The 14,902-nt window shown below is 34.8% G+C and overlaps 1 protein-coding gene across 1 annotated transcript; it reads left to right on the top strand.

The window, feature by feature from the left end:
* Positions 1-244: 244 nt before the first annotated feature.
* Positions 245-7,850, top strand: LOC126843486 (uncharacterized). Its single transcript, XM_050581043.1, has 2 exons — positions 245-870; positions 6,889-7,850. The coding sequence occupies exons 1-2, from the start codon at positions 262-264 to the stop codon at positions 7,639-7,641; spliced, it is 1,362 nt and encodes a 453-aa protein (XP_050437000.1). The 5' UTR covers positions 245-261; the 3' UTR covers positions 7,642-7,850.
* Positions 7,851-14,902: the final 7,052 nt, after the last annotated feature.

The following is a 14,902-nucleotide window of genomic DNA, read 5'->3' as shown; positions in this document are numbered from 1 at the left end:
CGGGCGGATGCTGTGCGTAAACGTGTGAGCTTGTGCAGCACGTGTCGGCAGCGATGGCGGGACGCGGCGGTAAGAAGAGGCGGGGGGCGTCACGCGTTTCGTTTCACTCGGATTTTCTTCAGACCTCTAGCCAAAATAAACTTTCATGTCAATAAAAAAAGATTAATTAATCCCAGGCGTGTATGCGTGTTTTATGTGCCCAAGGTTTGAAGCCGAAAAAAAAAGCTTTGCTGTTTAGTTACGATTCAGTATTGAGACTAGATGCGGATTGTCGACGAAATGACGCTTTCAAAACTATCGCCAACGATAGTCGTCCTGAGCCTAGTGGCCTTGGTGAGCCTGATGGCTTCATTGAACCAACCTGTATTGTCGATGAATACCGGTTATGATTATGGCGCGGAGAACAGTCCAACGACGGCAAACCAGTACAAAGATTTGAAATGCACGTATCTTTTGGCCGGAATGACGCACATGCGGCTAGTGAGATTCATTCTAGAGGACAAAATCAATTCTATCGATATGGCGGTCATTTTAATAGGCCACTACAACATCCGAGCGGTGATATGCACCCTGTACGGTGTGCCGGACGTGGAAATCGGCACGTTGTGGATTCTACTCTTTTACGTAAACATGGTGCGGCCTTATTACCAAAAGTATATCCACGGCGCGTCGAACGAAGCCGACCGGACGTTGGCCGTGGACAGACTGGTGGTCATCCACGACTATGTGGCGGGCAGAATGCAAAGGGAATTGACGGACGCCGAATGTCGACCCGGCAACCAGTTTGACTCATTTGAAGATCGGTGCGCGCGTCTGGTGGCCGCCATGCCAAGCGGCCAACCCCCTGTTATGAACCTTTTTCACACGGAGGCGGTAAGCAACTGCGACGAGCTAGACGTACTGCTGAAAAGAAACGGCGCCAAATCCACGTACGGAAAGCGGTACGACGCGTTGAGGCCCAGAGAGCTGTTACTCGAAAACCTGGGGGAGTACAATCCAATCAAGGAAAAGTTTTTGTCCCGGTACAACGTAAATATCATCTGGGACGAAACTTCCAAATTGCTAAAAGACGAATATGACTGCGTGCACAAATTGTGCTCACCCACTGCTTTAGTTCTCCCATTGTTTAGTATCAAGAGTTATTACAAAAGGGTCTTCGGTCTGTTAAAATGCATCGCGTACCGGCTGACCTGGAAATTTTTGTACCACCTTACGTTTATTAATGAACATCGAGAAGATCTCTTGAGCCAATTGCACTTCTTGCTATCGAAATTCCAGAAAAAATTACACCTCCAAGACGATCGGGACGCCATTGATTTGGTGGTCTACATCGAAAGGCTCGGCCGAAATGAAGTAAACATAGAAAACGTTATTACTCAGCTCAAGTTTAAGCTGCAAAGGTTTAATGTTGTTCTCCAATGTACGGCTACCAACTCCTGGTCAGAACCGGATCAGGCCTCTACAAGCGCTGATCAGGGCACATCCAGCCAAAAGAAAATTGTATACGGCATCCTAAAAGACATACGGGCTTTCATCGCTGATCTCCAGTATGCTTTCCATCATGTCGATTTCCAAGTAATTCAATCGATCGTCAAGTACGTAGAAGACGAAAGTAAATGGTAAACATTGTGTGTAGCAAGAAATATTGTAGTTATGTAATAATGTATTTTACTGTCGGGTAATGTTATTTTATCAAGACCTGGCCAAGACAGTTTCGATAATTTAAAAATATTAACAACTAGTGTAAAAACCTATTCAAATTACATGTTAATTAGTGATACAATGTTATACTTGTTACTTATTTAACAAATATATTTAATAATATTCTTAACAAAAAAATATAAAAATACTCGACATTGCTGTAAATGGTTCTTTTAAAATAAAATTAAAAAAAAAAAAACGTTTATTATCTAAAGGTTACTCTTGTATGACTAAACATAATAAGCGACCAGGATCCCTTACGCCCACTAGTGCACTACACGGGCTGCTGCTGTGTGTACACGTGTGTGCTTGTGCAGTACGTTTACTAAAGTTTGGTCGTCAGATAAAGCAATACGTTATTTAATACGTTGGCTATCAAGCCATTTTTTATAATACTCTTGGTGTAACATGAGGGTTCTTGGGTTCTCTCACCTAATCTATTGTTCTGTACCGTGTGGGCACTCGGGCTCTCTCATTATATTTTGTGTTTGATGCCACACTAACGCCATTTACTTTTACAAAAGTGTACCAAATACCGTTAAAGCGTCTTGAATACACGTTATCTACCTGTGATAGGTGACTATCTGTGAGAGAACTCGTGTACCCTTATGGTAGCGAACGTGTTAATGGGTACGAATTATATGTATAAATTAACATTTAAGAACTATTAACATTTAAATCTTATTAGTTTCAACGTTATTTAAAGACGGCCCATACGAAATACTATGTAGCGACTTGTGTTAGCTGAAATACAAAATATAATTTTGAGTATGAATGTTTTCGCCGTATCTAGTAAAGACAAACTCTTCTTTCCGAAGAAAAACCTACCTAATAAATGACAATCTAGCGGTGTTTGGGCAAGTTGGGCTTTGATATATTATATTATTATAAAATATGTGTGCTGTAGTTAAAAGAAATTTAGTTATTATAATAGGTTAACGGATCTTAATAATATATGTCTAAACATAATAAACGACCAAGATCCCTTTGCGCCCACTAGAACACTACACAGGCGGGTCCTGTGCGTACACGTGTGAGCTTGTGCAGTATGTAAACTGAAGTTTAGTCGGCAGCAGCAGCGATGGCGATAGTACAGTGGTAAGGTGAGGCGAGAGGCGTCACGCGTTTCGTTTCGCTCGAATTTTCACCATTAGCCATAAGAAATATTCATGTCAATAAAAAAAGATTAATCAATTCTAAGCGTGAATGTGTGTTTTAAACCAACGTAGTGTTATAGACAAAATACGAGTTTTGTAAATAATGTTTGACGCCCGAGGTTTGAAGCCGAAAAAAAAGCTTTGCTGTTTAGTTACGATTCACTATCGAGACTTGGTGCGGATTTTCGACGAAATGACGTTTTCGAAATTATCGCCAACGACAATCGTCTTGAGCCTAGTGGCCTTGTTGAGCCTGATGGCTTCATTGAACCAACCTGCATTGTCGATGAATACCGGTTATGATTATGGCGCGGAGAACTGTCCAACGACGGCAAACCAGTACAAAGATTTGAAATGCACGTATCTTTTGGTCGGAATGACGCACATGCGGCTAGTGAGATTCATTCTAGAGGATAAAATCAATTATATAAATAATGCGGTCTATTTAATTGGCCACTACAACATCCGAGCGGTGATATGCACCCTGTACGGTGTGCCGGACGTGGAAATCGGCACGTTGTGGATTCTACTCTTTTACGTAAACATGGTGCGGCCTTATTACCAAAACTATATCCACGGCGCGTCGAACGAAGCCAACCGGACGTTGGCCGTGGACAGACTGGTGGTCATCCACGACTACGTGGTGAGCAGAATGCAAAGGGAATTGACGGACGCCGATTGTCGACCCCGCAACCAGTTTGACTCATTTGCAGATCGATGCGCGTGGCTGAGGGCCGCCATGCCAAACGGCCAACCGCCCGATATGAAACTCTTTCACAAGCAGGCGGTTAACAACTGCGATCAGCTGGACGCACTGCTGAAAGAAAACGACGCAAATTCCACTTACGGAAAACGGTACAACGCGTTGAAGCCCAGAGATCTGTTACTCGACAATCTTGGCGACAACAATTCCCTCAAGAAAAAGTTTTTGTCCCGGTACAACGTGAAAATCACCTGGAACGAAACTTCCAAATTGCTAAAAGACGAATATGACTGCGTGCACAAATTATGCTCCCCCATTGTTTCAGTTTCTCCCTTATTTAGCATCAAGAGATATTACAAAAGGGTCTTCGGTCTGTTAAAATGCATAGCGTACCGGCTGACCTGGAAATTTTTGTACCACCTTAAGTTTATTAATGAACGTCGGGAAGATCTCTTGAGTGAATTGCACTTCTTGCTATCGAAATTCCAGAAAAAGTTACACCTTCAAGGCGATCGGAGCGTCATGGATTTGGTGGGCTACATCGAAAGGCTCGGCCGAAATGAAATAAACATAGACCACGTTATCACTCAGCTTGAGTTTAAGCTGCAAAGGTTTAACGTTGTTCTCCAATGCACGGCCACCAACTTCTGGTCAAACCCGGATCAGGCCTCTACAAGCGCGGATCAGGGCACATCCAGCCAAAAGACAATCGTACAAGGCATCCTTACAGACATACGGGCTTTCATCGCTGATCTCCAGTATGCTTTCCATCAAGTCGATTTCCAAGTAATTCATTCGATCGTGAAGTATGTAAAAGACGAGAGTAAATGGTAAACGTTGTGTGTTGCAAGAAATATTGTAGTTATGTAATAATGTATTTTATTGTCGGGCAATGTTATTTTATCAAGACCTGGCCAAGACAGTTTCGATAATTTAAAAATATTAAAAACTAGTGTAAAAACCTATTCGAATTACATGTTAATTAGTGATACAATGTAATACTTGTTACTTATTTAACAAATATATTTAATATTATTCTTAACAAAAATTTATAAAAATACTCGACATTGCTGTAAATGGTTCTTTTAAAATAAAATTTAAAAAAAAAAAACGTTTATTATCTAAAGGTTACTCTTGTATGACTAAACATAATAAGCGACCAGGATCCCTTACGCCCACTAGTGCACTACACGGGCTGCTGCTGTGTGTACACGTGTGTGCTTGTGCAGTACGTATACTAAAGTTTGGTCGTCAGCCTAAATGACGACGGTGGTGCAGCGGTAAAGTAAGGCGAGGTGTGTCCCGCGTTTCGTTTTACACTAATTTTTGTCAGACCTCTACCCATATAAAAGTATTCATGTCAATAAAAAATTATATAAATTCAGCCTAAGCGTGTACGTGTATTTTACTACATTTAACAATCTATTTTATTATTTATATCTGTTTATAAGCTTTTCTGGATATTTTAAATAGACACCTCTGTTAAGCGGTTATTAAAAAAAATGATACAAATTAACTAAACTTGAGTTAAAGTTAATGGTTTTTTGTTGACTTAACTGATTATTTATAACTTTTAACTGTTAATTCAATTTAAAATATTTCGTTAACTTAACTTTTAACGAGACAAAAAAAAGCATTAACTCAAAAAAATTACTATAAATATTAACTCTAATAACTATATTTCCATTAGATCTGTATTTAAAAAAAAAACAAAAAATTACAAATAAACACAATTGTATTTAAATTTTAGAGGAACTATAAATATATTCCTAATGTTTTTTAGTTTTAACATCAGATATAAGAAAAATTTCAATTATTTTAAAATTTTGTATTTTTTTTTGTACCTGTAGACCGATAACTTTTTTTCTGTGGACTTAATTAATTTATTTAATTTTTAATTTTTTACTTTTTCTTAAATATAAATTTGACTTAACTTAAAACCTTTGCCCTCCTCCTAGACTGTACAAACCTAGCATATTTGTACTTAAGCGGAGCGAGCGAGTGCCCAACACTCGATTACCTGTCGCCAAATATTTTGTATTCAAAATATTTGGCGCAAATTTTTTACAGGCCTGGAGGGAGGGTTGACGAAATTTGGGGTTTTCTCTATGTGCAATTTCGTTGATAAAACTTTTTGTGTTAAAAATGCTAAGGATATAATAAATTGAAAGATTTTTGAAAAACTTACAATTCGGCACTTGTGCACATTAATGACTTAGTACGTTTATTTTTAACTGTCATCCATAAATATTTATGAGTCAAGTATTAAAATTTTAATCAAAAAAATTCGTCAATCTAACGACAAAATAGTATATAAAATTGTTTTATCACCAACAATGTATGTTATAATATTCATTGTAATAATATATGACTAATCAAAATAAGTGACCAGGATGTGGGTGTGGTGTGTACTCGTGTGAGCATGTGCTGTTCGTATACTAAAGTTTGGTCGGCAGCGGCAGCGATGATGGAAGTGCAGTGGTAAGGTGAGGCGGAGGGCGTCCCGCGTTTCGTTTCATTTGAATTTTTGTCAGGCCTCTAGCCATATAAAGTATTCATGTCAATAAAATAAATACAAATTCAGCCTAAGCATGTACGTGTATTTTAAACCAACATGGTGTTATTGACAAAATATGAGTTCTGTAAATAATGTTTGACGACCGAGGTTTGAAGCCGAAAAAAAAGCTTTGCTGTTTAGTTACGATTCACTATCGAGACTTGGTGCGGATTTTCGACGAAATGACGTTTTCGAAATTATCGCCAACGACAATCGTCTTCAGCCTAGTGGCCTTGTTAAGCCTGATGACTTCATTGAACCAACCTGCACTGTCGATGAAAACCGGTTATGATTATGGCACGGAGAATAGCCCAACGACGGCAAACCAGTACAAAGATTTGAAATGCACGTATCTTCTGGCAGGAATGACGCACATGCGACTGGTGAGATTTATTCTGGAGTACAAAATCCATTCGATCAATATGGTGGTTGATTTAATAGGCCACTACAAGATCCGAGCGGTGATATGCACCCTGTACGGTGTGCCAGACGTGGAAATCGGCACGTTGTGGATTCTACTCTTTTACGTTAACATGGTGCGGTCTTATTACGAAAAGTATGTCCACGGCGCGGCGAACATAGCCGACCAGACGTTGGCCGTGGACAGACTGGTGGTGATCCACGACTACGTGGCGGGCAGAATGCATAAGGAATTGTCGGACGCCGATTGTCGACCCGGCAACCAGTTTGACTCATTTGCAGATCGATGCGCGCGGCTGAGGGCCGCCATGCCGAGTGGCCAACCAGATATGGACCTTTTTCATACGGAGGCGGTTAACAACTGCGACGAGCTAAACGTAATGCTAAAAGAAAATGACGCAAAATCCACGTACAAAAAGCGGTACGAAGCGTTGAGGCCCAGAGAGCTGTTACTCGACTACCTGGGCGACAACAATCCACTCAAGACAAAGTTTTTGTCCCGGTACAACGTAAATATCATCTGGGACGAGACTTCCAAATTGCTAAAAGACGAATATGACTGCGTGCACAAATTGTGCTCACCCACTGCTTTAGTTCTCCCCTTGTTTAGCATCAAGAGTTATTACAAAAGGGTCTTCGGTCTGTTAAAATGCATCGCGCACCGGCTGACATGGAAATTTTTGTACTACATTACGTTTACTAATGAACGTCGGGAAGATCTCTTGAGCCAATTGCACTTCTTGCTATCGAAATTCCAGAAAAAGTTACACCTCCAAGACGATCGGGACGTCATTGATTTGGTGGGCTACATCGATAGGCTCGGCCGAAATGAAGTAAACATAGAAAACGTTATTACTCAACTCAAGTTTAAGCTGCAAAGGTTTAACGTTGTTCTCCAATGCACGGCCACCAACTCCTGGTCAAAACCGGATCAGGCCTCTACAAGCGCTGATCAGGACACATCCAGCCAAATGAAAATCGTACACGGCATCCTATCTGACATACGGGCTTTTATCGCCAATCTCAGGTATGCTTTCCATAAGGTCAATTTCCAAATAATTCAATCGATCGTAAAGTATGTAGAAGACGAGAGTGAATGGTAAACGTTAGGTGTAGTCAAGACCTGGGCGAAGGTAGTTTCGATGTTTTAATAATATTAACAACCTATTCGAATTACATGTTAATTAGTGATACCATTTAAAACTTGTTACTTATTTATCAAATATATTTAACATTATTATTAAAACAAATTATAAAAATAATCGATATTGCTGTATAGAGTTCTGCTAAAATAAAAAACATTTATTATCTACAGGTTACTCTTGTTTTAACACCAACAATGTATTATGGCAATATTCCAACAAAACTTGTAACGATTAATAATTTTCATTACAAGGATTTACCCAAGTGTGTAAACGTGATACATACAGGGTGATATGCATCATGGATAAGACACTCAATATTCTTAAAATATTTGTAACTTTGTTGTGATTTATTTTTTTGAAATTATTTGTGTTTATCTTATTTTCAAATATTTAAGTTTTTTTTACACATCGGATACACATTATAAATTTCGTTACGTTTCCAAATACTATTATTACTATTTATAGTGGTCCCGGTAAGTTTTGAGTGCCCAAGCATAAGTTTTAGGTCTTAATGACATTTTTTAAAAGTGATTTTATCACATTCAGTCAGTTGGGTCTAACTTAAGTCCCGACCCTAATTTTAATGGCTTTTTCCCTTTTGAATATCCGTCGATAGCCATAGTTAAGGTTAGGTTACTATTTGTTTTACGGACTATTACAGGCAGTAATCGTAAAATAATACAATATCTATGTGCGCAAATGGTGTGTTAATACCGATTCGATTCGATTTATCCGATTCGATAACATTTTCAAGTTTCGACAATTTGCTATGACCTTTGGATTTTCAACGTGTAAAAAATAACACTAAGATGGGCAAAAGAAAACAAAGAAAAAAAATTGGAAATTCAAACATTGACAATTTTATACATTGTTTTTGTCATTAGATCGACGTTTTTTTCTGCCTAAAATGTATGAATATTTATCGATGGGAAAAAAAATGTACTCAGACATTCTCATGTGTGTACAAAGCCGAAATTTTATGTTTTTTTGAAAATATTTTCGATTTATTATAACCTTAGCATTTTTAATATAAAATTTGCTATCAAAAAAATCGCATATGGAAAAACCGAAATTTTGACAACCCTCTACCCCCCTGCGAGAAAGGTTGACGTATTTTTGGCGCATTTTTAAGATTTAAGAACTGATAATTAGTCTGAAGATAGGTCTAACAAACAACATAAAACATCAGTGTAGTGTACTTATGAATAGAACGTTTACTTTTTGGTTTTTTAATTCTGTGATTCGCTTTAAAGGTTTTTTTTTTGTAGATCAAAGTAGGAAAACGAATGATAAAAATTTTGATTATATATTTTATTAAATCACATATCAATCTTAAGTAAGAGGAGTCCAATCATAGTCATCGTGTTGATGATAAAGAATATTGTCAGTCGTATTGTGTCAAAATAATATTTATCGAAAAATATAAGAAAAACAGTTAACTCAGGCTCACACTTTGGTCATACAATAGTTATTACAGCTATACGTTTTTGGGGAAAATTTTGAAAACGTTTTCTCGTTTTTGTTATTATACCATCTAGTACATAGTAGTAATGTTTATAACGTTTTTTTTGCTCATTTAATATTATTTGTACATCAAACAGGTATGAAAATTGTGCTAAAAAAAATTGTGTTTTCGTGTAAACGCTTAGGCGAGAATTCGATAAACAACACTTCAAATCATATTTTTAAATATTCGTTTACTTGTGAACTCGGTGTCACTTTTAAATCACGTGCGCCGATTTGGCGATTTTTGTACAAAAACTTTTGTAACAATAAATTGAAATAATTCATAAATCGCATTGACCTAAGATGAAACCACTGATTTGTTGAAAATTTACCACGAACGTTTGGTGTCACCACAATAATAAATATTTTATTATTGAGTAGAATACAAAGCAATGAGCGTTTTTAAAATTGATAGATCTATTTTATAAATTCGATGTGGAGCAGCGATGCTATTGGTTTTTGCAATGATGAGAGCTTTTTTTTGTGTCTGTATACATTGTAACTTTTTTAATACTGGACCTATTCTTTTGAGTGGCAACTCTACAAATCACAAAATGTATCTACTTGGTATTGAGTCGGATCGATTTGAAATTAAAGTTTCAACATTTACTGGCTCTAATTTTTATTTTTATTTAATAAATAAAAGATCAGGGTATGGTATACTATTCTTGAAAACTAATTTGTCCAAAACATTATTGCATTTTTTATATATTCTACGGCTGTTTTTTTTTTTTTGGTTACATCGAGATGCAAAAGTCAAACTACGGTAGCATATCACATGTGTTTTGCGTATATTTGATTAAGCCAAGGTTAGACGACAAAAGGTGTTAACACCAACGATAAAAAAAAATATAGTAGATATGTAAACCTATGTAAAAAAATGTTTTACAGAAAAATACTTCAAATGTTATAATATTTGCAAAACATCCATGATGTTCAACCTATTTCATCTTACTTCCATTTAAAGTATTAACCACGTTTTCTCGAAAAATAAAATGTACATTAACCATTATAACAATTTATTAAAACTCATTTTCTTCATAGCAATAGTATAAGTGATTTATTAATTAAATAAGCCGTCGTCCAATTATACTGATTAAATAGTGTACCTATATATACAGGATGACTGATTAATTATGCCCCAATCAATATTATAAAAAATGAAATACTTTTAGCTTCGATGCAGAGCAGCGAAGGTATTGATTTTACTCCGATGTGGGCTTTTTTTTATCTGTATACACTTAGGAATATTTATTTAGTATGCCCGCACATGACAGTTGTATCAAATTTAAATTATACCCATTTTCCACCCCCCTAGATGGAGTTCAAGATTTTTTTTTTTTTTAGTTTTTTAGCCGTAATTTTAGGACCTTTAAGTTGAAAATTTGTCAGTAGTTAGAACTCATATGTATATGATATTGACTGGCCCGTGATAAAAAAATCACCTTGTATAAAATTTTAAAAATTATAATTTTTGAAGAGAATTTAGTATTGTCCAAGCAAAGGCCATACTCAATGTATTATTGATTTTTAGTATGATAAATTCAAAATTCTTTGCTGACGCCAATCATTCTCATTAAGTCACTATCGTTACATCATTATAAAGGGATTTTTGGTTTAGGTTTAATTAAGGTTTTGTTTAGTTTGGGCTTAGGATCGCTTAGAATTTTACTACAACGTTTTTAGCTTCAATAAGACCGAGATTAAGCGACCAAAAACACAAACCTAAGCCAAGCCTAAACCAAAACTAAACCAAGCATAAGTCTAACCTAAACCAAACCTAAGCTAAGCCTAAACCATACTTAAACCAAACCAAAGTCATGCTTAAAATAAACCTAAGTCAAGCCAAACCAAACCTAAAACAAACCTAAACTAAGCCTAAACCAAAAATCCCTCCATAATGATGTAATGATATAATGAAAATAACGTAATGATTATCATTACGTCACATCAATGATTAGATGTGTCACAAAACGTTCTGGCCAAATAAACAATAATGTTGTTGCTTAGTTATTGCGCTACTTTAGTACACACATAACCGACATACATATTGAATAGATTTTTTTTTTATGCAAAACTTTACTAATTGTATTTAATGGGAATTTCTTTTTAGAGCTTAGATGCAAACGACGAGCTACAGGTAAAAACTAAAAGAAACAATACCAGATATTATAAATATACTTTGAAATTTTATTTCTCGTTAAAAGAGAAATATATTATATATTTTTTTTTACCTTTCACGTTGGTCATTTTTCGATATATCGACAAAATATCATCCATCCAATAATATATGCTATTCGATGAATTTTTTTTGAAAAAAAAAATTTTTGAAATGTTTCCATCAAACACATCACAAAAAAGGATATTGCATTTATTATTACTATTAAAATTAATAGAATCTCAGATAATTCAAAACTTGAATATAATGAATAATCCAAATGTTATCACCTCATTGTCTTTTGGCGAAGAGAGCAGCCCCGCATGTTTCATTCTAAAACGTTGATAAATAGTTATATCAGCTACAATTACTTTAATAAATAATTAAAATACTTGAATAACGTTCATCGTAAATACAGCCAAAACGTCATGATTTTTTTATTTATTTGTTTTATCTTGAATTTCTTTGACGTTATCAACCGGATCAATAGAAGGACATTGATTATAACATTTACTAATGTTATTTATTTCGACTTTGGTTTTTTAATACCGTTACTTCATACAACACACAAAATAATTGTTTAATAAATAAAGTTTTTTGTCTTGTTCAGTTAAGTTAATTTAAAAGTCTGATAATTTCTTATCAAACGAAGTTTGCACATTTTTGGGAAATTTAATATGTATGAGCATTGTGTAGTTGGTTTTATAAATATACCCCTTGATAAAATGTAAAATGAAGAATGTAATTATTTAGTTATTATTACAACAAAGTGTAGGTAAAATATGATTTTATGTAAATTGTATTTAATATATTAAAAATACTTGAGCTATTTGGGCTATATATATAATTACACAAAGAAATTATTTGAATTAAATTGAAATTAATTGAAAAACGGTTGTGCCAACCCTCACTGACGTTGTTCGTTTTGTGAGAATTGGCCAACACGGCTGGCACGGCAAAACAGTAGGCGGGTAACGTGCAGACTGCAGGTACGTCTGCTAATTCGTTACAAACTAGTTGGGCAGGCGGCTGCTCCGGATGCTCTTCCGACTACTTCCGTTTTATGCCTGACACCACGATCACGGCTCGGCAAAACTCTTGACTATGCGGGTGAGCATGCTGCGATTCGGTAGACCCTTTGATGACCATTACTGGGTCTTCAAAAAAAAAAAAATCAATATTTTGTTATTTTGTTTGTATATTAGTGTATATTATTCAATGCTATTTAGAGAATATGTATTTAGATAAGAACATATATTCGCGTATTTCTTCCCCGCGTTTTGGTCTTGAAAGTGAACAGTTTAACAACCAAAATTAAAACAATGGCGTAAAATATCGAAAAAAAAGTAGTCATCGATGGGTTTAATCACGGCAACCAAATACCCGTTTATATTAGGGTGGCGCAAAGAAAAAATAAATGTTTTTTTTCGCCCACCACTAAAAATTAATCTTTATAGTAAATAAATAAGTTTATCGAAATTTGGGGTCATTCGGTAAAGTTTAACGAGATTTAATATAAATGTTAGGCATTTTTCATTAATTTGCACAATTTCTTGTCTAAAACTAGAACTATTGAATATTCTCTGAATCTGACGGTTTTTTTCGAATCCTAAGAAATCACTCTATCGTTTGATATAATACTCTATCAAATCTAAGCTCGTTTAATATGGTTTCATAGTAATTTTAATTATTAAATATTCGTTTTTTTATTATTTCCAAAGTTAAACTAAAAAAAAAAAAAATTATATAATCTAAAATTATATTCAATTTATAGTATTTTATAAATTAAAATTGTTTTGCATACTTTATCATTTTACTAAAACATTGAAATAGCAAAATACTAAAAAAAAATTATTTTATTGAATAGATATTATATTTTAATAACATTCATATTAATAATGTTTTTAAAAAAATCAATTTTTATTACAATCTAGATATTTATTTCTATGATTTCTACTCTGTTATTAAATCAATTACAGAAGTAGCTTGTGATTTACCTGAAGAAATAGGAAGCATAGGAACTCCCATAAGTTAAACGATCCCATCGCCGGAGACTAGCACAGTTAATCGCTCACCGGATCTTTTAGTTGAACTGGGCCACATTTTAACATCCCAATGGACTATTAACGGAATATTTGGATTGCAGGAAGATTGTATATATTTTAATATTTGTTCTCTATTAATTATTCTAGCCCAACGAATCGTATCTTTACTAACAGACACAGTAGCAACTAACCCTGCTGACGCTACAGCTGCGGCTACTACGTAGGTTGCGTTTCTATTCGAAACATTAGTTCTATCAAAAGTGGAAGTTAACGTTTGACTATAATTTTTTTATTTGATTTATGTTCAACATATATATAGGTATTGACGATAAAGTATCATCTAACAAAACAGGTTTCATTTTTGATGTCTTTATTATTATTTTTTTATTTTGTATTAAGAAAACCTTGGGTGTTCCGTGTCATATTTTTCTACGTTGTGCAAAAATTGTGTCCCATAGTCTATTTTAAAAAAAAAGTTTAACAGTTTTATGTGAACTTCGCTTTGAAAACGGTTCCCTTGGAAAACGGAACGTCAGTTGGTTCAGTTGGGAAAATATTAATTAATTTAATACTCAATTAATAATGATTAATTATTTATAATACCAAATTATTGATACAGTATGAAGCTTTTTTTCAGATTATATCCTAAAATTGTGATTTAAAAAAAATATATTCAATATTTTGTTGAGTTTGACTTTAAAAATAATTAAAAAAACGTATATTAAATAATTAAAATGACTATGAAACCATATAAAACGAGCTTAGATTTGATAGATTATTATATCAAACGATAGAATAACTTCTTAGAATTCGAACAAAACCGTCAGATTAAGAGAATATTGAATAGTTTTAGTTTTAGACAAGAAATTGTGCAAATTAATGAAAAATACCTAGCATTTTTATTAAATCGCGTCGAGCGACCTGTTAAACTTTTCCGAATGACCCCAAATTTCGATAAACCTATTTATTTACTATAAAGATTAATTTTTAGTGGCGGGCGAAAAAAAACATTTATTTTCTCTTTGCGCCACCCTAATATAAACGGGTATTTGGTTGCCGTGATTAAACCCATCGATGACTACTTTTTTTTCGATATTTTACGCCATTGTTTTAATTTTGGTTGTTAAACTGTTCACTTTCAAGACCAAAACGCGGAGAAGAAATACGCGAAAATATGGTTTTGAGGAGCCTTTGTTATCATGGTTCAGATCTTATTTATCCGATCGCAAGCAATTCGTGAAAATATTTGATATCAAATCACAGGTATTAAACACGCCGTCTGGGGTACCTTAAGGTGGCCATCTTTCCCCGTTACTCTTTACATTGTTTATTAATGACGTAAAAAAAGTTATTCGCCACAGTAAATTCTTACTACTTGCAGACGCCTTAAAGCTATTTCTAGAAATTCGCTACATGACTGCCAATTACTTCAAAGTGACTTATGCGCGTTAGATGCTTGGGCTATAAATATTGGTTTGGACTTAAATGTCTCTAAATGTTGCACAAAGTC

This window comes from Adelges cooleyi, unplaced genomic scaffold (genome assembly GCF_023614345.1).
Source record: "Adelges cooleyi isolate 19-005CV unplaced genomic scaffold, UGA_ACOO_1.1 ACOO_flye_CR_arks_rails_tigmint_CR_PRNA_574, whole genome shotgun sequence".
Taxonomy (NCBI): Eukaryota; Metazoa; Arthropoda; class Insecta; order Hemiptera; family Adelgidae; genus Adelges; species Adelges cooleyi.
Note: the sequence above shows the minus strand (reverse complement) of the source record. Positions and strands in the feature narration are given on the sequence as shown.

What these genes read in the sequence shown, in the direction of transcription:
- LOC126843486 (XM_050581043.1), top strand. Translation starts at nt 262, where the DNA reads ATGCGGATTGTCGACGAAATGACGCTTTCAAAACTATCGCCAACGATA. An exon ending in TGAACCTTTTTCACACGGAG is followed by an intron (nt 871 to 6,888) that starts GCGGTAAGCAAC and finishes TTTCATACGGAG; the next exon opens with GCGGTTAACAACTGCGACGA.